This window comes from Prunus avium, chromosome 1 (genome assembly GCF_965620075.1).
Source record: "Prunus avium chromosome 1, drPruAviu1.hap1.1, whole genome shotgun sequence".
NCBI classification, from domain to species: Eukaryota; Viridiplantae; Streptophyta; class Magnoliopsida; order Rosales; family Rosaceae; genus Prunus; species Prunus avium.
Window position 1 is genome coordinate 57,484,499 of NC_142284.1, and position 22,854 is coordinate 57,507,352.

The following is a 22,854-nucleotide window of genomic DNA, read 5'->3' on the forward strand; positions in this document are numbered from 1 at the left end:
AAAAAGCAACTCTCAATTCACAAAACAATAGTTGCTTTGCTGCTATTAGCTTGTTTGTAATCTCATGAGCCTCCTCCTATTCCTAAATCACAAACAGATCACAGTCGCCCCTCCTTGCAGTCTTCTTCTCCACCCCATTTCCCCATGACCACCAACCCTTCACTCCAAACCAATCCCCCCACCTCCCTTCAATTTTTTTTTTATTTTTTATAGATTATTATAAATAAACCCAATCCTAAACATGTATTTATAAAAAAAACCCACGCACTATTTAAACATAGAAACACACCCAAAATCAACAATTGTATATTTTTTGGGTGTGTTTATAAATGGGTTTTGAGTGTGTGTAATGATGGGTTTTGGGTGTGTTTATAAAGTGTTTTTGGTGTTGGGTTTTTTTATAATTTCAGCCCCCATTTTGGGTGTTTTAGTGAAACTCCCTTTTTTTTACCCCCCCAACTATTCACCCCTTCCCATCCCGATTCCCCCATGACTACCACCCCTCAACGAACCCAAAACCCACAGACCCACCCCCATCCCCCATCACAGACCCACACCACAACAACCAAGAACCCACAGACAAACCCACCCCCCCACCCCACAAACCCATAATTCCCAGAAGCCACACCAGTGGCTTTGTGCCAATCAGAAACATGGAACATAGGTAGAGAAAAAGAAGCACAAAATCACAAATGGCAAACCTCATTAAATTCACCCATGGAAGAATGAGATCGGGATTTGCAGAAAATAAAACCCAAACCCATTCGCGCCCTTTCCCCTATGAGTTTTTCCCCATAGCCTTAGAGGTCCAGACCTCTTCACCTCATAAGTTCATTGCCCCTTCACCCAAAATCTCGACCCTAAATCGCACAACTCATCAATGGATTCAAGATCTGAATAAAATGGGGTTATTTGGAGGGTGGAAGCTGATGGGTTTGGTCGCATAGAGAGAGAGAGAGAGAGAGAGAGAGAGAGAGAGAGAGAGAGAAAGGGCAGAGAGATCGATAGAGAGGGCAGAGAGAGGGGCAGATTCGCAGAGAGAGGGAGTCGTAGGGAGAGAGGGAAGATAGGGTTTGGTTGCAGAGAGACAGAGGTAATAGTCGCATAGAGAGAGAGAGAGAAGAAAGGGTGGGTGGGTCCCACCCTTTTGTTTATTAAAATGATTTTTTTTCATTTTATATGTCATATTATTTTAGTTTACAGTATTTAATTATTTTTAACATATGAAATGACCAATTTGCCCTCGTATTTAACGGCAAATTGGATGAAATGTTGATGATTTAGATGGCAGGGGGAACATTGATAATAAAATTTAATTCGAGCCCTTAATTCACTAAAAAAAAAGATCACGGGGTAAATTGATAGTTATGTACAAGTTCAGAGGGCAATTCGGTAGTTTACCCTAGTTTTTATCTTCGTTTTTACAGTGATGTAGCTTTGTTGTAAGGAATAAAAAAAACCATTAATATTAAACTCAAAATTTAAAAAGAGGAAACACATACATAAACACAAGATCATGTAGAAGAAGAAAAGGGAGTACAAAAAGTGAAGTTGATAGCTCTTAGCAATTAATCCAATTAAATAGCGTTGGGTGAGTAAAAAAGCGAATCAAATATCATTTTCAGAGGAAGGAAGGAAGGGGGGGCAAAGCTATAATTCGTACGTAATAATGAAACTATTAACGGCGGCGGCAACAGCTTTTTTTGGGAGAATCAAAGGTGACAGTAGCAGCGACATCATTAGCCGACAACCTCTTTTGCCTTCGCCTTCACTTTCCAGTTTCAGTTCTTGCTTTGCTTGCCCTTTGTTTCACTTTCTCCCAACCTTTTCCTCCTTTTGCTCTCTCGCTTCTCTTCTCTTCTCCTCTTTCTTTTCTGTTACCTCCAAGTGATGAACCTCTACACTCTCCCCATAACCCAAAAAGGCACTAATTAATTTTAGATTTTTTTTTCTTTACTCTTATCCTTACAGTATGCTAGGGAGATTAGGTTATTGTACCACATTATAGATCAAACTATTGTACCACGTGGTATATAACCTTCGAATTGAGGTAGGGTCCATCAATACAGGTATATATCGTCACTATTAGATACATAATACACAATCTGTGGTAATAATATGGTCTCTTTAATAACGCTAATATATTGTTTAAGTTTTAACAAGATTCATTTAAAATTGAAGAAAATGTTATACTTTATATGTTCAACGTTGGGCAATAATTTGTCATTGGTGACATGAATGTATTTATATATTTAAATAAGTGATATTGGGGAGGGAGATTTTCTCAAATAAATACATTATCAAGGTGTTATTTGGGTTCAAACTTGAGACAACTGGTCTGTAAGTCAATGTCCTTTCCACTCAACTAGCCCCCGTTGACTGTGACACAACTGTATTTGAGGCTTTTAACTTCTTATAAATTACAAAACTGCCATCAAATTCTTAAAACAAGCCCAACCTCAAAACCTCATAAAAAAACCCAAAATACTCAATAGAGTATCAAAGTAATTTAATAATCAAAATTAAATTCAATAAGGTCAGCTGTCATTTTTTGGGATTTTTTTAGGTTTGTTTATAGAAATTAAATGATGTAGGGATTATCTATATTATTAGTGCTAAGAACGGATATATGACTAAATATTTCTATTTTTTACTAGATATTAAGACGATATTTTACTAAGCATTAAGAATCTTTAGGGTAAGGAGGATCATCATTCCATAACATAATATAACCATCAATAAATGTTACCAAGTTTCCCAAGCAATGAGCAACCTCGTTACACTGGTGTTCACCCCAAAAAGCATAGTTGTGGATTTTAAAGCCATGAAATTGATTGACCCATAGCTAATTTTCACCCAAACAAACTGTAGAGAAAAGCATGATGAAGGTCACAAACAAAAACTTAAATACACTACACTACCAATATATCTGATCATTTTGGTCCCTAAAATTGGAGAAAAGTTTCCATGGCATGGTCTGTGTTGTCTCTCCTCTCCCTGTCATCACTTGGAAAAAACCCTTTGTTTTCTTTGCCTAAGGTTTTAACTGTGACCCAATATTAGTACTTCAATCTGTCCAGAAATACATCAATTTTTTTTTATTTATAAAAAATTTAATTAAACAAAATAAAATTCAAAAAATTACCCATCTTGTGAGGATTGAGGATGCTAGGTGGACCCCACAAAGGCATGAAATGAAAACGTAGAGGGAGAGAGGGAGGGAGGTAAGATCAACATCCCATCTCAGTAGGGCAGCCGACCAACAAGTGCTGAGAGTTCAGATTGTGATGCAGAAGAGAGCAGGGAGTCATAATAAAATTTATTCAATATTGGCTATATGCAAATTACAACAGTTTTTATGAACATGACATCTCCGTACTGGAATGGGCACGTTTCTACATGCCTATAGGCTCTCTGTATCTCTCTGTCTCTCTCTATATATATAAATAGTGATCCCACCATATTTCAGAGCATGCCATGCCTCTGGTTCTGGCTGGACCACACACCCTAAAATGGCTTTTGTTTGAACCCCATTATATTTGTGCAGGTCCTGCTGACAGTCCAAAACCTAGCTATAAGTTTTTTGGGTTTGCTAAGAGCTAAAAGTTAGAATGCTAGCTTGAGCCATGCCAATGAATAAAGGAAATGCAACAACTAATAACAAGAGCAATAAAGAAACCAAAAATAAAGTGGCCAAGGTAAAAAACAAACTATGCATAGAATATGCATGTTTTTAAGGAGCAAATATTGTCTTATGCATAGAATATGTTAGTGAGATTGATAATATAATGATATAGTTTATTTACTCAATAAAAAATTACAATTTATGGTAATGTATAAAAACCACAATTTGGCAGTTAGTGTAAACATTCCAATTCCCTGAAAACTGTGCTCATTTATTTTAACTAGTTATATATTGTCACAAGAGAACACAACTATATTTTAAAGGTTAAAATAGTAAAAATAAAAAGAATTGAACATTCATGGTTGATTTTTTTTTTCCTTTAAAAAAAGTTTTCCACCTAGTTATTGGTAAAAGTTTTCCACCTAGTTATTGGTATAGTGGTATTTCTCTTCTTAATATCGGAAGATCGTTCTTATTTTTTAAAATTTATTTATTTAATGAACAATGTTGGAAAAGATTCCAAGTTCGAAACCCCCTAACCATAAAAAAGATTAAATGGGGATAAAAGGTTAATAGAAGACTTGTTTTGTACTATCGTACTACTAAGCTCGGCCTCCGGCCATCTGTAGTTTATTGGCTCCCTAAAAATCATGCACTCCTTCCTGAATTTGACAGTAAGTGTAATATAAGCCAAGCCTAGCATTGTTGGCTTTGGTTCATTGTTTTGCTCTCCCAACCACTTGGGAGAAGAAAAATGTTTAATTGTGTTGCAGATCATCCAAAATGGTATGCAAGTCAGAAAGAACAAGTTCAAAGTAGAGCTCAAATCTCCAACTCAATGGTTTCATCTGATCAAATGAGGTGATAACACAAATATGATCCAAAAAATAAAAGCATTTGTTTTTCAGGCCATACCAGTATATCTTTCTTTTTTTTAGGTTCAGGCCAAAAGGTAGAAATATTTTTTTCCTACAAATACGAATTTACATCAGATATGCATAAAATTCTGCATTTCAAATTCATCACTTTGAAAGTTTCCTTCTACATTCAATTGCTTAACCCAGAAGCGCAAAAATAAACTGAGCACAACCCACTAGACTTTGCAACCACCCAGAAACAAAAACGAGCAAAGAATCCATTAGCCGAGAAAAATCAGGCTTACTTTGTCAGTAACCTTACAGCACAAACCTATGCATCAACTACGCAATTCTTACATCAAAAGCTAACAGCTAGCAGCACCTAACGGCAAAAACAGGTTGTTAAGTCTGAATGGTTCTGGCCAAAATTGAAGGATCTATATGGCACACCATCATAATAGCTGCAAAGGAAGAGCAAAGAAAACTTAGCATTCTTAACAGATGATCAATACCATAACAAACAACAAGAATGTAATACCTTAAGTCAGACAATGAGTCCATTTTTGTGGAATGGAGATCCTGAAGGAGCAATCAGGCCAAGATGTTGCATCACTCTTAATCTCCGAGCACTCGCTTCTGCCTGATCACTTGAGCCGTTTCGTTTAAGTTTCTTTTGCAAACCATCTTCCCTAGGGGGTTTTCTTTTTGCTTCTTCCTCTTTGGCAATTGGCATATTTGGCTCCAGCTTACTTTGTGGTATAGTGACATATTGCTGTCTTCTCGGAGAAACCCTTACCTAATAGTACATTTATTGGATAATGCAAATGCATGACAATGCAATCCATGAAGATAAGCATGTACATAGACCAGCTAAAGGAACTCACAGAAAATTCAGTTCTCTGAGCCTCAGTAGTCTGCAACCAAGTTTCCGTATGTGACATCAAGAATAAGCTATTTACAGAATAAGGACCATTGAAAATCAGAACTTACTAAGCTTGATGAATCTGTTTGGTGATTTTCCCTTGCATGATTATGATTGGACACGCGTGTAGGAGAATAAACTGCTACACTTTCTGCTCCATAATATAAACAGTTTGACCAATATAAGAATCTTTTTGTGAGAAAGAGTAGAGTACTTTCCTTTCAGGTCATTTCGAACACAGTAATTTCATAAACATCAAATGTAAATTGCTGCAATAACTGGAGCTGTAACCTTGACAGAAACAAAACTTGAGCAATGACCTCTACTCACACACACAAACAGGGAATTTTGAACATGTAATCCCATCATTTACACAAGAAGAAAGCACCATCCGCCTGTTCGAAAGCACCAGTATAGATGTAATCTAGCCATGTTCTCTATATCCTTCTCAAATTTATTTAATATGAAGTCTTGAAAGCATTTGACAACCTTTCATAATTGCATTTTCTTTAGGCTCTTTAGAAGATGACAACTTAGCATAGGATCTGCTATAAGTTCTCAAGACATCCGTCAATTTTAATACTTAAAGCCTTTAAACTTAGATAATAATCAAAATTCTGTTTAACTGATACATATTATGCAATACATTTTTACAGGGATTTTGAGTTGGCTAACCTTTAGACTCGGACCCTTGCTTCTTTGATCTACTGGATTTTAAGCAAGAAACATCCTGCATACATATTTAAATGATATAGGAGAAACCATCAACTGCAAGCAAATGTTTTCAATCCTATGCAAGAGCAATTATCAAGGAAAGAATAGTTACCTGCTCCAGAGCTTTTAAAAGTATTTCCCTATAACAACCATTGTTCTGCTTGAGTATCTGAAAGTTCAACAATCAATAGGCATAAAACTATTATAATCTGGTGGAAATTAGTGCTCAAATACATCAGCGGAATTTAAGGGGATTCTAGAATGCATTCAAAACATACTATGTCAAATTCAGAATGATATTTCAGAGGGTCCACATACAAGCTGCAGGAAAACACGCTCAAAAGTTATACATAACAAGAATACAGATGAAGACAAAACCTGACCAAGGACAAAAATAATTACTATTTATAGCTTCCATAGAGCCGAACAAGAACCTTCCCTGCTGATCTTTTACTTGGCTTGTTGTTCACATTCACAGTATTGTCATCAACAACCTACCAAATAAACAAGAAGATAACGATGTGGATCCTTGACCATGACTAAGTGAACATCAAATAGAATCTGGTGGTATCAGCAAATGAAATTAAATAGCTTGATTACTGAATGCCACAACAACCAGCAAATACAGCATCTCAAATACCTGTGCAGGCCACCATGAGCCTCCATTGATCTTCACCCATATCAGATCTGCCACCTTAACTTCCCCTCCCAATTGATTAGCAGCAACATCCTCTTCATCTTTCACATCAATACAATCTTTCCCAGTTGAAAGGCGTTTGCTTTTCGTTGTCTGCCATTGCAGTTGTTAATTGAAAAAGGAAAAAAACAAAAAAGACAAAAACAAAAACTTCAAAGTAATTTCTTGCCCTGCAAACCTCTACAGATAACAAAATTTTACAAATGGAACACGCATCTCGGTTTCATACAATTATGCACAAACAATTGTCACATGTACTTTGCTCTTGTTTTTTTTTTCTTTTAATGAAACTCATGACAATGCAACCCATGAAGATAAGCATGTACATAGACCAGCTAAAGGAACTCACAGAAAATTCAGTTCTCTGAGCCTCAGTAGTCTGCAACCAAGTTACCGTATGTGACATCAAGAATAAGCTATTTACAGAATAAGGACCATTGAAAATCAGAACTTACTAAGCTTGACGAATCTGTTTGGTGATTTTCCCTTGCATGATTGCGATTGGACATGCGTGTAGAAGAATAAACTGCTACACTTTCTGCTCCATAATATAAACATTTTGACCAATATAAGAATCTTTTTGTGAGAAAGAGAAGAGTACTTTCCTTTCAGGTCATTTTGAACACAGTAATTTCATAAACATCAAAATGTAAATTGCTGCAATAACTGGAGCTGTAACCTTGACAGAAACAAAACTTGAGCTATGACCTCTACTCACACACACAAACAGGGAATTTTGGACATGGAATCCCATCATTTACACAAGAAGAAAGCACCATCCGCCTGTTCGAAAGCACCAGTATAGATGTACTCTAACCATGTTCTCTATATCCTTCTCAAATTTATTTAATATGAAGTCTTGAACGCGTTTGACCCTACCCTTTCATAATTGTATTTTCTTTAGGCTCTTTAGAAGATGACAACTTAGCATAGGATCTGCTATAAATTCTCAAGACATCCGTCAATTTTAATACTTAAAGCCTTTAAACTTAGATAATAATCAAAATTCTGTTTAACTGATACACATTAAGCAATACATTTTTACAGGGATTTTGAGTTGGCTAACCTTTAGACTTGGACCCTTGCTTCTTTGATCTACTGGATTTTAAGCAAGAAACATCCTGTATACATATTTAAATGATATAGGAGAAACCATCAACTGCAAGCAAATGTTTTCAATCCTATGCAAGAGGAATTATCAAGGAAAAAATAACTACCTGCTCCAGAGCTTTTAGAAGTATTTCCCTATAACAACCATTGTTCTGCTTGAGTATCTGAAAGTTCAACAATCAATAGGCATAAAAGTATTATAATCTGGTGGAAATTAGAGCTCAAATACATCGGCAGAATTTAAGGAGATTCTAGAACGCATTCAAACCGTACTATGTCAAATTCAGAATGATATTTCAGAGGGTCCACATACAAGCTGCAAGAAAACACGCTCAAAAGTTATATATAACAAGAATACAGATGAAGACAAAACACCTGACCAAGGAAAAAAAGAATTACTATTTATAGCTTCCATAGAGCCGAACAAGAACCTTCCCTGCTGATCTTTTACTTGGCTTGTTGTTCACATTCACAGTATTGTCATCAACAACCTACCAAATAAAGAAGATAACGATATGGATCCTTGACCATGACTAAGTGAACATCAAATAGAATCTGGTGGTATCAGCAAATGAAATTAAATAGCTTGATTACTGAATGCCACAACAACCAGCAAATACAGCATCTCAAATACCTGTGCAGGCCACCATGAGCCTCCATTGATCTTCACCCATATCAGATCTGCCACCTTAACTTCCCCTCCCAATTGATTAGCAGCAACATCCTCTTCATCTTTCACATCAATACGATCTTTCCCAGTTGAAAGGTGTTTGCTTTTCATTGTCTGCCATTGCAGTTGTTAAATAAAAAAGACAAAAAAAAGACAAAAACAAAAAACTTCAAAGTAATATCTTGCCCTGCAAACCTCTAAAGATAACAAAATTTTAAAGATGGAACACATATCTCGGTTTCATACAATTATGCACAAACAATTGTCACATGCACTTTGCTCCTTTCTTTTTTCTTTTAATGAAACTCAAGTCAACTGAGCCACTCATAGTGATTTGATCATACTATGGTATAGCCTTTTCTATGTTGCCCATCTACTTTTGAGTTATGGTTAGACAACTGATAAAAATTACAGCATACAGAAAGGGATAAACAGTATACAGAAACATATAAGTATATTGGAGAGGTGACCTTAAAAATGTTGAGGCATGAACCAGTGTGTGGACACGCTACTAATTCTGAACCAACCCAATACACGGTCACCAATTTAACCACCTAAGGAAGTGGAGTATGGGCAAGCCCAATGTACCAATCGTGTGTGGGGTTTTATCTCAAAAGGCATATGTGCTATTAGACAATTAGAAATGGATCACTCCTCAAACATTGTAGATTGTTGTGTCTTCTATCTAATGGGACTAACCCCATTCTCACTCATGGCTTGCACCGAGCCACATAACCCCAACAACAAAGTTACAGAAAGGGGTAGTAAGGCAGTCCCAAGGTGGACCAAGTAGCATGACAATGAAGTATCTAAGCGGGACATAGTATGACACGAGACAGAAGACTCTTGCATTGTGGAACTGCTATGGTCGTTCACATAATAACTATAAATCATGAGTCTTTGACGTAAGCATTGTGGAATAATCTAAGATTTTCTCCAAGGTTAGAGACCTTTAGACCTGCATCCAGGGGCTGCAAAAGTTCATCATGCTTTACTTCCCAAGTTAACATGTAACAAGATTCTGACCATTTAGTAACATGTTAGTTAATTAAACGTGTATTTAAATGTGGAGTTAGAAAGAAAGTTTGGATGGTGGTATATAATTACCATATTGGCCTTAATTTCACTGATCAAAAGTAATAAGGATGTACTTGGCATTTAAATATAATGGTGACAAGATGATCTTCATACTAAAGATTCTGTCGAGACAACGATGCATAGATTACTTTGCTAAAATGTAAGTAGTTTGTATGAACGTTTGAACCTCATTTCAAAGCTTAGAACTTGATCTCACCGTCTTGTTCTTTCCTTAACAATTTGTGGGAATAACCATTATCAGATTACCTTGCTAAAATATAAGTAGTTTTCTATGAACATTTTTACATCCCATTGTCAAATTTGACCCTCGTTTTCAAAGCTTAAAAGTTTGATGTGTTCTTGGTTTTGTTCTTTCCTACATTTTCCCAGCAACCAAACAGAACAACTCGGACCCACATGACAAAACTAGTACTGTTTAAGTGACAACAAAGTATAAACAGCCAAAATAGAACATTCAAACAAAAGCGGATTTGGGTTCTTACAGTTTCACCAGAGACGGCAAAGCAAGAGATTGTGATTGAGAAAGACCGCAGCGTTCCGTGTGCGCGAACGATGAACAGGAAATAGAAGGTTTGAGTGGGCGGAGAAGTGTCTTGGAAGTTGGAACGACAAAGCCAAGCAACTTTATTGGGTTTCTTTCTGTCAGGCTGTATACGTTTGGTTGTTTTTTTTCAAATTTCGAAAATTAGAGGTAATTGAAGGATAAAAAATTAGTGTAACGGGAATAACACTATTTTTCTATTCTTATCCAATCAAATTTCATTATACGGAATTCTCATCACGCATGGTATAATATAATTAGTTGGGAATAGCAATAGTGTTATTTCCATGATGTACAAGTTTTCTCATATTGAAGCATGTTTAGTTACTGAGAATTTAAGAAGTCGTGAATTAAGAATATGAGAATTAAAGAATTGGAATTGGATCAACTACTATTCTAATTCATCTGATTGTTGATTTCGAAGGTCAATATTGATTTTAATGTGCAACCCACAAATTTTATTTTATTTTATTTTTATATTAGTAAACGCATGAAAAATTATGAATTGAACAATACACATGTGTTTGTAAACGTATGAAAATCATAAATTAGGATAATTCAAATACTTATCCCCAATAAATAAATATGCTCTTAGCTTTTTTATTTTTCCTTCTGCCATAAAGTTATAGGCACGGAGTAATGCTGGAACCATTTTCGAGTAATGTCCACAGAGGCGGACCTGTTAAGGCACAAGGAGGTGCAGCTGCACCTCCCCTCGCCGGAAAAACCATTGTAGGTGCTTGAAATTGCCCCTTTGCTCAACTAATGTACAGATTACCTTTTTTCCATTTTCAACATTTAAGTAAATGTCTTTGTCCCTTTACTTTTATTTATTTTTATATTACTCCATTTACTTAAGTTTACAATGTAAATAAGGAAGTACCCCCATTTGGATTCAAATAAAAATACTAGAAAATCAAATTCCCACCAAATCAAAAAATGAAAATTCGGTTTTAATGCAAAATACGATTTAGGCTAAAAATAATGTCTCATTAAGTCAATATATACTTCATACTAAAATCCCATAAAATCAAGTTTTCTTATTTGATGTGTAAGGAACAAAAGCCGCCAAAAATTATCTTGAGAAAATGATTATTCCGAAAAATCATTTTTCATACTTAGTCAATATTGCACCTCCGCTAAAAAATTTCTAGGTCCGCTAGTGAATGTCCATAGTACCTTTTAATTTTTTTGGATCTAATGTCCATAATACCGTGAACATTGTTCGAATCTATCACACTTTTTGATCACAAATTCACAATTTAACGGTTATATTTTTGAGACTAGGTGGTAAATTCTTTTGTTTTTTATCTTGTGGCTTGGTTGGGCCCGACCTAGTTCTGATCCAAGTTTTTATTTCAATTCAACCCAAGTTGGATGGGCCCAAAAACAGTACAAAATCTGGTACTCAATATCCATAGGGTTTGGGCTTGAGTTTCGGCCACGCTTTCCAAGTTTCTTTTATGGTGCTACCCTAAGCTTCAAGCTATTTTAGGGTTACAAAAAAAATAAAAATATTGAGCTTCAAGCTAGTTTACAATGAGTGTGTTTGACCCCAAAAAGAAGAAGAAAGAATGAGTGTGTTTTTAAAAAGTACATGACATGCAAACATGGTTTATATTTACAGTAGTTATGCTAGGGGTGCCAACTTTTTAATACCAACTGATGTGTCACATGATATGACAATCCATATCAAATTACAGGTCATCCATTTTAATTTAGTTGTATTTTTTATGTTTTCTAACTTTATTTAATTAAGTAGACCAAACCCTAGCATCATCCTAGCCGCAACATTGTCACCGTTGTAGTACTCGATCTGCCATTGTCAAATGTCCATACAGCTTATATGAATTTTTTTCTTTGCTGGTTCCCCAAGTCCTAGAAATCCCAAGTTGATTTGAGGGCATATAACATTGCAATGTGATGGAGAATATGATAGAGGAAAAATCAAATTACCTCTTACAAACTTGGCGTGATGAAGGATTTGCCCTATATTAAGGGTCAAAATACCTCACTCTTTCTTTGATCTAGTTCTCATAAGCGATGATATACAAAGTTTAATAGCCACAATGATGAGATGTGAAATTCCAGATAAAGTCCAAGGGTGGATCCAGCTAAACCCTACTATGGGCCATCACCCTCACTCACTCACCCTTTGCTATACATAGGGTATAAAGGCCCACACATTTCTTTAAAAAAATAAAAACAAGCACACATAATAGAAATGAAGCTTGTCCACCTATGAAAAACAGAAAAATTAATCAAAGAAAGAATATAGAAAGCCAAACCTTTCCACAGGAAGATTCTCCCTTTCTCTGCATCTCCATAGTTGGGCCGCCAAGGAGTGGAAGACATCAATTCATCAAAGCAAATTCATTGTTTGTTAGAACTTGTTGCTTCTTTTTCAAGGTTTTTTAAGCCACACAGAAAAGGGTGGTGCTAGAGGCACCAACTTTGGGCACCAACTTGCTCACCAACTCTCTAATAGAGGTGGAGCCCGCCAATACAACGGGTCCCACGCTCTATTAGAGAGTTGGTGAGCAAGTTGGTGCCTCTAGCATTTTCCCACAGAAAATATCCTAGACAATCATGTCAACTCTTCTATGTTCTTTATTAGATTCGTACTTTTTGTTTATCTAGTTACCCAGCTCAGACAAACTTTCTTGTGACGAGTATAACACTTTTTTAATTTTCGGCTAATAACTCAATGACACGTGGAATTGCATAAAAGTCACTCTTCCCAGCTTGATGTTTATTAAGTTTGTATGGATCTCTGTGCTTTATTTCTTTTTCTTCAAACAATGGCTATTTTATAGGCCAAAAGATACAAGAAGAACTAAACTGAGGAGAAGAAAGAGAAACATTTGATGGGTTGAACTCAACTTCATAAAGAATGAAAAACAAATCAACTTTGTTATGCAGAGGTGGAAACTGGTGTTGCTGGTGGTGGTGGGATAACTTGGCAGAGATAGTAATAATAAAATTGAACAAAATTAAAAAGGTGATGTGACACATGACATGGTAATTCAAGTCATATGTTAGTGTCACGTAAGTTGGTATATAAGTTGGTACCCGTAGCATTATTGATATTTATAAAGAGAATAATGCTAGGCATATAACATTTTCATATCATTTTTTTATACCATATTATGTGACATCTGACGTGATAATCCATGTCACCTTCCACATAATTTATTTTAGTTTCCATAAAACTTTTCAGTTTTATCGTGTAAGATTTTGTTTTTAGGTAACTATCCATGTCACCTTCCACACGAATAAAATAGGCATTTCTTGTGATTTGGACAAATAGGTGATGTTATTTGGAGCATCTAAATAGGCAGTTCGTGTGGTTTTACCTCACGGGAGTGTTATTTGTGGGCACCCTTGGATATTTGACAATACCAGTGATTGACATTATGGCCCCGTTTGGTTCACGGAATGAATTTGATGGGAAATCATTTCCCATGTCATTTCCCAAGGGATGGGAAATGGTGATTCCTTTCCCATGTTTGGTAATGCCGGGAAAGTGACCCGGAAATATCACTTTATTTACTTTCCCATGTTTGTTTTGAGTAGGAATGGAAAACAAATTTTGTTTAGTTTCCCAATTGTATCCCTATTAAAATAATTAAAAAATACCAATAATTGTTGGATAAAAACTATAATTATGAATTGTTAGTAAGGACAAATTAGTCAAAAAAAAAGTTAGTCTTACTTTCCCATGGGGAGGGAAAGTGAAACCCAAGTAGGAAGGAAGGATTCACTTTCCCTCCTACTTTCCCATGTGCTAGGCAACGCTTTTCCATGCCTGACTTACCAAACACGGGAAAGCAATTGGTTTTCCATCCCCAAGATTCCTTTCCCATGAACCAAACGCAGCCTATGGGTTTCTCCTTTATACGCCACTATTGTCATTGACGGCCCATCTGAACCGTTGGTGGCAATCGTCTTCAATCACGGTGGTTAGAAAAGGGATGATACGGGAGGAATGAGAAAGAGGCATTTATTTATTTTTATTTTTTGAAAGAAAGCCAACAATTATATTCATAAAGTAGACACAAAGATTATCAACTACAAAGGTAAGAACAAATACAAATATCCAAAAATGGGTAACACAAAGATTATCAACCACATAGGGTTAATTAGGATACATGCCATATAAGGCCAAAGAAATTTCGGCATAAAAGCAGCACGTCTGAATGAACCTGACATGGATTAGATTGCCCAAATCTATCAATACAATAACAACATTTAAATTAAGTAAGGGTTTTGGTTGGAGAGCCTAATTGAAAAATTAATAATTAATAAATATGAGCTGATGTGGTAGATGACATGGGTTATTATGTTAGTTGCCACATAAGGGTTTAGGATAATTATGTCAGCTACCACATAAATTGGTATTATAAAGTGGTATAAAAAGGTGGTATGTCTAAGCATTTTCCTTACACATGCGATATACACATAATAACTTTTTCAAATTATGACAGAATAAAGAGAGATTCCAAAGTCCCAATGAGGTCATACCATAGTGGAAAAGTATGTTTGATCTAAGATAAGTGGTCTCAAGTTCGAAACCTCTTCCATCAATATGTGTGAGTATGTCCCCTTCCCTTCCCACCTTTAAAAAACAAAAAAAAAAGAGAGATGCCAAAGCTTGAGTTGTCAGAATTGTCCGCGAAGCATTATCCAAGAGTAGATGCTTGGCAATAACACTACTTATTGGCTCTTTTAAGATAAGAGGACCACATGCCTGCATAGGTTGTCGGAGCAGATTATCCAAAATCAAATTAAATTACCCTCAACTGTGAAAACGAATTTCATGTTTTTTTTTTCTTTTGGGGGGACAAAAGTGTGTGGAGTATAAAATACAGACTCTTAACTTTCTAATCTGTAAGTTGTTTAAGGAAAAACAAAGTCATACTGCACTCCTCCTTGTGTTCAGAATAACCGCGAAAATCCTTAAACCTTGGATCATCCGGACATACAAAGACAAGGACATAATCAAAACTAATAACTAATTATATATGAAAAAAAAAAAAAAAAACTTTCATAACAGCACAGCAATTGGGTGTCTCAGTTCCAGTTTTGCGATCATTTGGTGCCAATGAGTAGGACCTGTAATCTTTGCATGCACCTATTTTTTCTTGGTTCACAAAATTGATCAACTCCTCCTCATAAAGTGAACAAATTTGATGCCAGTTAATCATCCATCCTAATTTACTTCATCCCATTTGTGTATGCCTCAGCGATGGAGAATTGGCAAAAGGATCACATTCACCTTTAAATGCGAAAAGGACCATTCACACACAAAAAAAAGTACAATGCTTTCCTACTTGAATGGAAATGGACATGGAAATTTTCTCTAAAGCATGTGGTCCCTTGTAAAAGTACAGGCATTTGTAGGGTATACCATTAATCCAGAACCAAATCTTATCATGTTGTTAAAGCTTGCTTTTTTGCAGTGGTCTGCTTCCTAGAATCGCAGCAATTGCTCTTAGAAGTATTAGAAGGAAATTTGTTAGTACCAAACCAACAAAATACTGCCAGTCTAGGAAAGGCAGATTAACGTAAATTCTATTCTAAATTTCTAACAAAATTTTCCCCAAAGGGAATACCAAGAAAGATTATGCATCCACCGGAAAACCTTAGGCTCCATATGGACGGAAGGATTCCTTAGACTAGTACAAGAATGGATTTCAAATGATTCCTTAATTGCGTGTGATGATGCTACATCTAGTTATTCCAAATAACCTTAATCTAATGTGGTTATCCTTTGTTAGCAAATTTTGCCTTATTTTCAAATCCAAATCCCTTCTTTTATATCCCTCCATCCAAACGGAGCCTTTGGGAACGAAGTAAGAAGTAACTGCCGTACAACAATGCTACATATTGCTATAAATTCAGTATACTTTAGCAGCTGCATCAAAAACATGTGCAGCCTGCTGACACTCATTTATAACAGGGGAAGCTGTAACTGCTATAATGCAGCAGGTGCAACTATTCAAGTAATTATATGAAGCTTGGAGTGCAAGATTGTTTTAGAAATTCACCAACACAGCAAATATGGATATGAATAAACAATCAGTCGGCCGGTTATCGATTAGTTAGGATCGTTAAAATCAGTTAGGATTGCTATCTGAAGCCTGATCAATGAAAGGCAATGAGTTTGTAACTTCTTAGCCCTTCCTGCCAAGGCATCAGAAACCGAATTTGCTTGACGTGTAATCCAACGCCAAAGACACGACCTGAATCTACTCACTTCCCGGATTCTCATCGTCAAAATAGGATAGATGCTAGCTCCACTTGCCTTTTGAGATATTTCCCTTCACAGTTTGAATTAGCTCTTTGGAGTCAGATTATTCGATAACGACATCTTTGCCACCTACATCAGCAGCAAAAGAGCACCCCTTGAGCGCTGCCGGGGCCCTCAGCCGGACAAACGCCCCATGGTTGTTTCAAATAGCAATGCCAATCCCAGCTGCAAACTTGTTCTTCTTCTCACAAGAGGCATAATGAGATTGCAATGGCGGAGAAGGACACGTTTGCGGCTGGGATTCTCAGGCAAAATACTAACTTTTTAATACCAACTTATGTGTTTAGTCAGCTTTTTTTATGGTTTCTAAATTTATTTGATGAAGTCAACACTTCTATTTTCTTGATTATAATTATATTTTTGGTCTATTTAGTTTCCTAGGTTTGTATGGCTCTCTCTCTCTGCGTTCTTTCTCTTTCTTCAATCAATGGCTATATTTAGAGGCCAAAAGATACAGGAAGAACTAAGCTGAGGAGAAGAAAGAGAAACATTTGATGCTTGACAGAGATGATAATAACAAATTTTAAGAAAATTAAAAAGGTGATGTGGCAATTCATGTTGGTGTGACAGAAAGAATAAAGAGAAATTCCAAAGCTTGAATTGTCAGGCTGTCCATAAAGCAAGCATTATCCAAGAGTCTTGGGAATAACACAACATATCGGCTCTCCTAAGATAAGAGGATCATATGCCTGCCTGCATACGTTGTTGGAGAAGAATATCCAAAATCCAATTCAATTTCCCTCACCCGTGAAAACGAATTTCATGTTTTTTTTTTTTTCCATTTGGGAGGACAAAAGGTGTTTTTTTTAAAACAAATAAAGAAAGAGAAACTTCATTAATTTGTAACCAGAACAATTGGAAAGAAAAAAGATATATTTAATCATATACTCATTCTTAGCATTAATACTATAAATAAACCATGCACCATTTAATTTCTATAAACAAACTCAAAAAGAACCCAAAAATTGACAGCTGGCCTTATTGAATTTAATTTTGATTATTAAATTACTTTGATGCCCTATTGAGTGTTTTGGGTTTTTTTTTATAAGGTTTTGGGGTTGGGTTTGTTTTAAGAAATTAATGGCAATTTTGTCATTTATAAAAAGTTAAAAGCTTTTTTGTCGTGTTATAAATGGACTTTTGATGTGTTTTAAAAGTCCATTTCATATAGGGTTTTTTTACAATTTCAACTCCTATATTGGATATAATAATGAATCTCCCAAGGGAAAAAGAGGTGTACCGTACCTGAGGTTGTCTCATTAAAACCTTGTCATAAAAAGCCCCAAAACAGGAAAATCCCGTGAAGGAAAAAGCGTACCACATAACCCTATGTTTGTTGTTTGTTAAAAAAAAAAACACCATACATCACTCCTCCCTCATGTCAAAATGTCCGCAAAAATCCTTAAACCAAGGATTATCAGGACATATAAAGACAATGACATGATCCAAACTCAAAGATAATTATACATATACAAAAAATAAAACAAAAAAAAAATCGTATGAGTACAGCAGTTGGGCGTCTAAGTGCCAGTTCTGCAATAATTTGGTGCCAAGGAATAGGACCTGTAATCTTTGCATGCACTTACTTTTTCTAGGTTCACAAAATTGATCAACTTCTCCTCAAAAAGTCAATCAAATTTGATGCCAGTTAACCATCCATCCTAATTCACTTCATCCCATTTGCGTACGCCTCAGCATTGAAGAATTTGCAAAAGGATCACTTTCACCTTTAAATGCGAAAAGGACCATCCACACACCAAAGTACAATGTTTTCCTACGTTAAGTGGAATGGAAATTTTCTCAAAGCATGTGGTCCCTTGTAAAAGTACAGGCATTTGTAGGGTATAACATTAATCCAAAACCAAATCTATCATGTTGTACAGCTTTTTTTTCTTTTTTTTTTTGGCAGTAGTCTGTTCCCTAAAATCGCAGCAATTGCTCTGAGAAGTGTTACAAGGAAATTAGTTTGACCCAGAACAAAAACAATGACAATGATGTTACCAACAAAATACTCAGTCTAAGGAAAGGCAGATTAACAGCAATTCCATTCTAAATTTCTTTAAATTCTTCCCCAAAGGGAAAACCAAGAACGTTTATGTATCTACACAAATCACCAGAAAAACTTATAGCCTTAAAGGTAGTATTCACCCTTTATAGTTAGGGGTTAGGGGTTGCGGGTTAAGACTATTAGACGTTCAAAGTCGAACCGCACTTACAATGACCGCACAGAATACTCCCCATACATTATTTCTATCCAGTATACTTCATCATCTACATCAAAAACAGCTGCTGACACTCATTTATAACAGGGGATGCTGTAACTGCTGTGATGCAGCAGCTGCAACTATAGAAGTAATGACATGAAGTTTCGAGTGCACGATTCTTTAAGAGTTTCACCGACACAGAAAATATGCATATGAAGAAACAATTAGTTAGGCTCGTTAGAATCAGTTAGGATTGCTATCTGAAGCCAGAATGCAAGGCAATGAGTTTATATCTAAGCAGTACTTAAACTTCATGGAGTCTCTACCCTCTGCTCTATAGCCTCGGTTAATTTAATTTTAGTCTTCTTGTTTGTCTGTCAACCTCTGCATTCTTTTACATATTGAACAGCACACAGCAACTACCATAGCAAAAGAACAATCACAAAAGTTTTCTTCATTACAATATCATAGAACTCTAGTGTTAAAAAAAGGAAAAAAGATTGCAGTTCAGTTCTGTTCATCTACACCCAAGACGATTCAGCTAATCAGCTACCTTGATCAGACATGCACCAACAGAATTTACATGTGCATGCATCCAGTATAAAGAGACAACAAAAGGCTCCATAGAATGGTTGAAAAAGCTTAATGGCATCACATTACTGATTACAAATCAACTACAAAATCTACAAACGCAGTCAGTTCAATTACTTCAGAAGACAACAACATCTACAAAGCAACAATTACATTCTACCCCAAGATCAACAACAACAAAAGTAAAGACCATAAAGAGAGTACCTTCCGCGTTTTCCAAACTGAGCAGCTTCAGAAAACCAACCTAAAAATTACAAAGAGTCATCTGCCTTAAACCACCAAATCAAATAACCTTCCTGGGCCGTCCCCTCTTCTTCTGATTAGTCCCCAAATCCGGGTTCCCATCCGAAACATCCATCACTCCGCCCGAATTGGCCACCACGGGTACCGCCGTGGCAGCCACCGGAGTTTTACTCTGCTGCGGCGTCGTCGAAAAGACAGGTGGCATCCAATTGGGAAAGGTGGCTGCGGCCGGTGCCGGGGCCGCCTTACCCTTCCCGCCATTGGCGTGGGTCCCGCCCACAAATCCCATCGGAAAAAACGCCCAACAGCAGTAGTAGGCCTCCTGGCCTTGCACCAATGGCGGCAAATTCGGCACAACCACCGCCTCAAACCCGCGCTTACAATTCTGGCACCTCAAACAGCAATTCTCGTAAACCCTAGGGTACTCGTACAGCACATAGCAGTACGGGCACGTCGTCCAGAAAGTCGACAATCTCGACCTCTGCTGCTGATGATGCTCACCGTCGTTTGTCAAATCGGCGTCGTTTCGGCCCCGATTGACTCGCCGTACAGGCAATTTGTTCGAATTCGGCGCGCTGAGATCGACTCGGCTGAACGGGCCCAACTCGTTGTCGTAAATCGGCTTCCGAGTCGGGTCGGACAAAACGGCCCATGCATCGGCGACAAGCTTGAACGCGTGCTCGGCATAAGCGTACTTGTTCTTGTCCGGGTGGAGGAGCAACGCCAGCCGTCGATATGACCTCTTGATGAGATCCTGATCTTCAGACCGGCGATCGACCTGGAGAACGGCGTACCAGTCGTGGTGGTTGTTTACGCGCTTGTCGGCGGCCAAGAGCACGTCGGCAACGGCCAAGATCTGATCTGAGCCTTCCAATAGCGGTTCGGTCTCTTGCGCCAGAATTGCGAAGTCGCGGCAGCTGCTCAGATCTCGGCTGTGTAGAAGCTTCTCGGCGATTCCGATCAAGCGCTCGGCTTCCACTCTGTTTGGATCCATGGATTTGGATGGGCGATGGCGTTTGCTGTTCTGGTTTACTGGGAAAACCAAAAATGTCGAAATCCAAAATGGAAATTGAAATCGAAAAGTTCCTCTTTCACTTTCAGTCTCTTTTTTTTTTTTTTTTTTTCCTTCGAGGATATTTATTGGGGCTTGATTTTGCTTTTAATTGCAGAGTGCTTCAGAGGTGATCTTATTTTTGTTCGGGGTTGTTTTGGTCATTTTAATGAGCATCGCCTTGACCCTTCGCACGGTTTTCGAATCGGAATCGGAAATTTGGAATGGCGCAAAACCAAGTGCCCAAGCGTGCTAAGAGATTTCATTGGGAAATTTTTTGAAAAATCTTCTCATATACGTTTTTTTTTTGGTGTCAAATCTCACATACCTCTTTTTTTATACCTCTTTTTTTATTCTACCAAAATTATCGGAAAGGGAAATTACTGTAGTAAATCAATATCAACTTCACTTTCTATGTCACATCCAAGGGCGGAACCACACCAAGAACTACACTGGGCTGTGTACCATTTCCAAGAAAAAAATCTATATATTTAACTTATTTTCAATATTAGCTTAGTTAGTGGCGGTGTACAGATTATCTTATTTCCATTTTCAACACTTAAGTAAATGTCTTTGTAATTTTACTTTTATTTATTTTTATATTACTCAATTTACTTAAGTTTACAATGTAAATAAGGAAGTACCCCCCATTTGGATTCAAACAAAAATACTAGAAAATCAAATTCACACCAAATCAAATTATGAAAAATTGGTTTTAGTGCAAAATACGATTTAGGCTAAAAATGATGGCTCATTAAGTCAATATATACTTTATACTAAAATCCCATAAAATAAAGTTTTTTTTTATTTGATGTGTGAGGAATAAAAGCCGCCAAAAATTATCTTGAGAAAATGATTATTCCGAAAACCCATTTTTCATACTTAGTCAATATTTTTACATAAAATAATTTTTCATGTATGATATGAATGTATGAAGGAACCTAAGGTCAATATAGGTAAAAAGTCTTAGATGTTCAATCCACTGGGGTGTTAAACCCTATTTGGTTTATGTTAAAACTTATTGAAAATTAGTCTATGGAGTTATGAACTAGCATGGTTTATATGATTTAATGTTTACTTTTATTTATAGAAATTGTAAGAACCAACAAAAATAATCATTAAATTTTAAGCTAATAACTTTAGTTAGCCCATCCGTTGAAAAATTCATGGTTCCGCCCATGATCACACCTTCATATCTTAAATTTAGAAGCAAATGGTAATTTTAGTTTTTAGGAGCAATAATCCTTGAACTTATAGTAGATTTACATTCTGGTCATTCAACTCGAATATTGGCACCACCACCAATTCATCTACTTCACTTTCAACTCAAATATTGAAGCAATGGTCATGTTATGTCCCACCATCTTCCTTCAAAGTCATCGCAATCCCCGACAAATTAAACCCTAATTCCTCTTATGAGTTCCAATTGTGATTTTGGTTTCAATAATAAGCAGCAACTAACCTTTGCTATCATTCCCTCTCCTTACTTGTATAATGATTTTGTGTGTGTGTGAGATTTCTATGATAGAAAAGGATCAACTAACCTTTGCTAGAGTCAACATGGAAGATTTTGAGCATTGCAACGTCACCAATCCATCTAATATGTGGTTTGGACGTTATTAATACGTGTTCCATCCACAACAAATTATATAGATCAAGTTTTTGTTGTAACTTTTTTCATTATTAATGTGGAGGCATGGTTGATTTCATATGGTCGCATGACCACTCATTCTTTATGATCAATTACTAACTTTGTTTACACAATCTTACATCCGATTTAGTTATCTAAGTTCATTTTTCTTTCAATGTGAAAAATTAAAAGAAAGTTTTTATTGAAAAAATCTGTCAATACATGTCAAAGTAATCAAGAGGATCAAAAAATCAAATATATTACACATATAAAAAAATATTAAAAAAAAAATTCTTTTAGTAATCTACACGTAAATTGACAGACCCTTTAAACTCAATAATACCCAAACAAACCATGGGTGGAGATATATATAACACAATAAAAAAAAATTTCACAAACCCACACAAACCATAGGAGGAGAGAATATAATTATATAAAAAAGGAGAAATTTAACAAACTTTAATTAAGTGAGTTGCCCCCAAATGGGGTCCGACTCGGCTTAAGAGATTAGTCATTGCCTACGTGCAGGGGATACCCTGGATTCATCCAAAAAAATTAGGGAGCATTTTTGCTCACCACTTTAACTAT

The 22,854-nt window shown here is 36.4% G+C and overlaps 2 protein-coding genes across 4 annotated transcripts; both read right to left on the minus strand.

Moving 5' to 3' along the window:
* Positions 1–4,620: 4,620 nt before the first annotated feature.
* On the minus strand, positions 4,621–10,335 carry LOC110751898 (uncharacterized). 3 transcript variants are annotated; one of them, XM_021952438.2, is made up of 17 exons: positions 10,176–10,335; positions 8,560–8,709; positions 8,325–8,416; positions 8,199–8,241; positions 8,033–8,089; positions 7,882–7,936; positions 7,271–7,353; positions 7,165–7,194; positions 6,759–6,908; positions 6,521–6,612; positions 6,397–6,439; positions 6,231–6,287; positions 6,080–6,134; positions 5,473–5,555; positions 5,367–5,396; positions 5,021–5,278; positions 4,621–4,943 (listed from the first exon to the last, which is right to left on the minus strand). In XM_021952438.2, exons 2-16 carry the CDS (start codon positions 8,704–8,706, stop codon positions 5,027–5,029), a joined length of 1,269 nt encoding a protein of 422 aa, XP_021808130.2. In that variant the 5' UTR covers positions 8,707–8,709; positions 10,176–10,335; the 3' UTR covers positions 4,621–4,943; positions 5,021–5,026. The 3 variants fall into 3 exon arrangements, with proteins under 3 accessions (XP_021808130.2, XP_088107223.1, XP_088107225.1); XM_088251097.1 differs by lacking the exon at positions 7,165–7,194; XM_088251099.1 differs by lacking the exon at positions 5,367–5,396.
* Positions 10,336–19,352: 9,017 nt separating this feature from the next.
* On the minus strand, positions 19,353–20,874 carry LOC110752017 (Chaperone DnaJ-domain superfamily protein). The gene has a single exon (XM_021952593.2). It carries the CDS (start codon positions 20,577–20,579, stop codon positions 19,626–19,628), a length of 954 nt encoding a protein of 317 aa, XP_021808285.2. The 5' UTR covers positions 20,580–20,874; the 3' UTR covers positions 19,353–19,625.
* Positions 20,875–22,854: the final 1,980 nt, after the last annotated feature.

Coding starts and splice junctions, on each gene's coding strand:
- LOC110751898 (XM_021952438.2), bottom strand. CDS start 8,706: ATGAAAAGCAAACACCTTTCAACTGGGAAAGATCGTATTGATGTGAAA. Junction 8,090..8,198: donor ATCATTCTGAATTTGACATA/GTACGGTTTGAA, acceptor TTGAACTTTCAG/ATACTCAAGCAGAACAATGG. Junction 6,135..6,230: donor TTTTAAAAGCTCTGGAGCAG/GTAACTATTCTT, acceptor ATATGTATGCAG/GATGTTTCTTGCTTAAAATC.
- LOC110752017 (XM_021952593.2), bottom strand. CDS start 20,579: ATGGATCCAAACAGAGTGGAAGCCGAGCGCTTGATCGGAATCGCCGAG.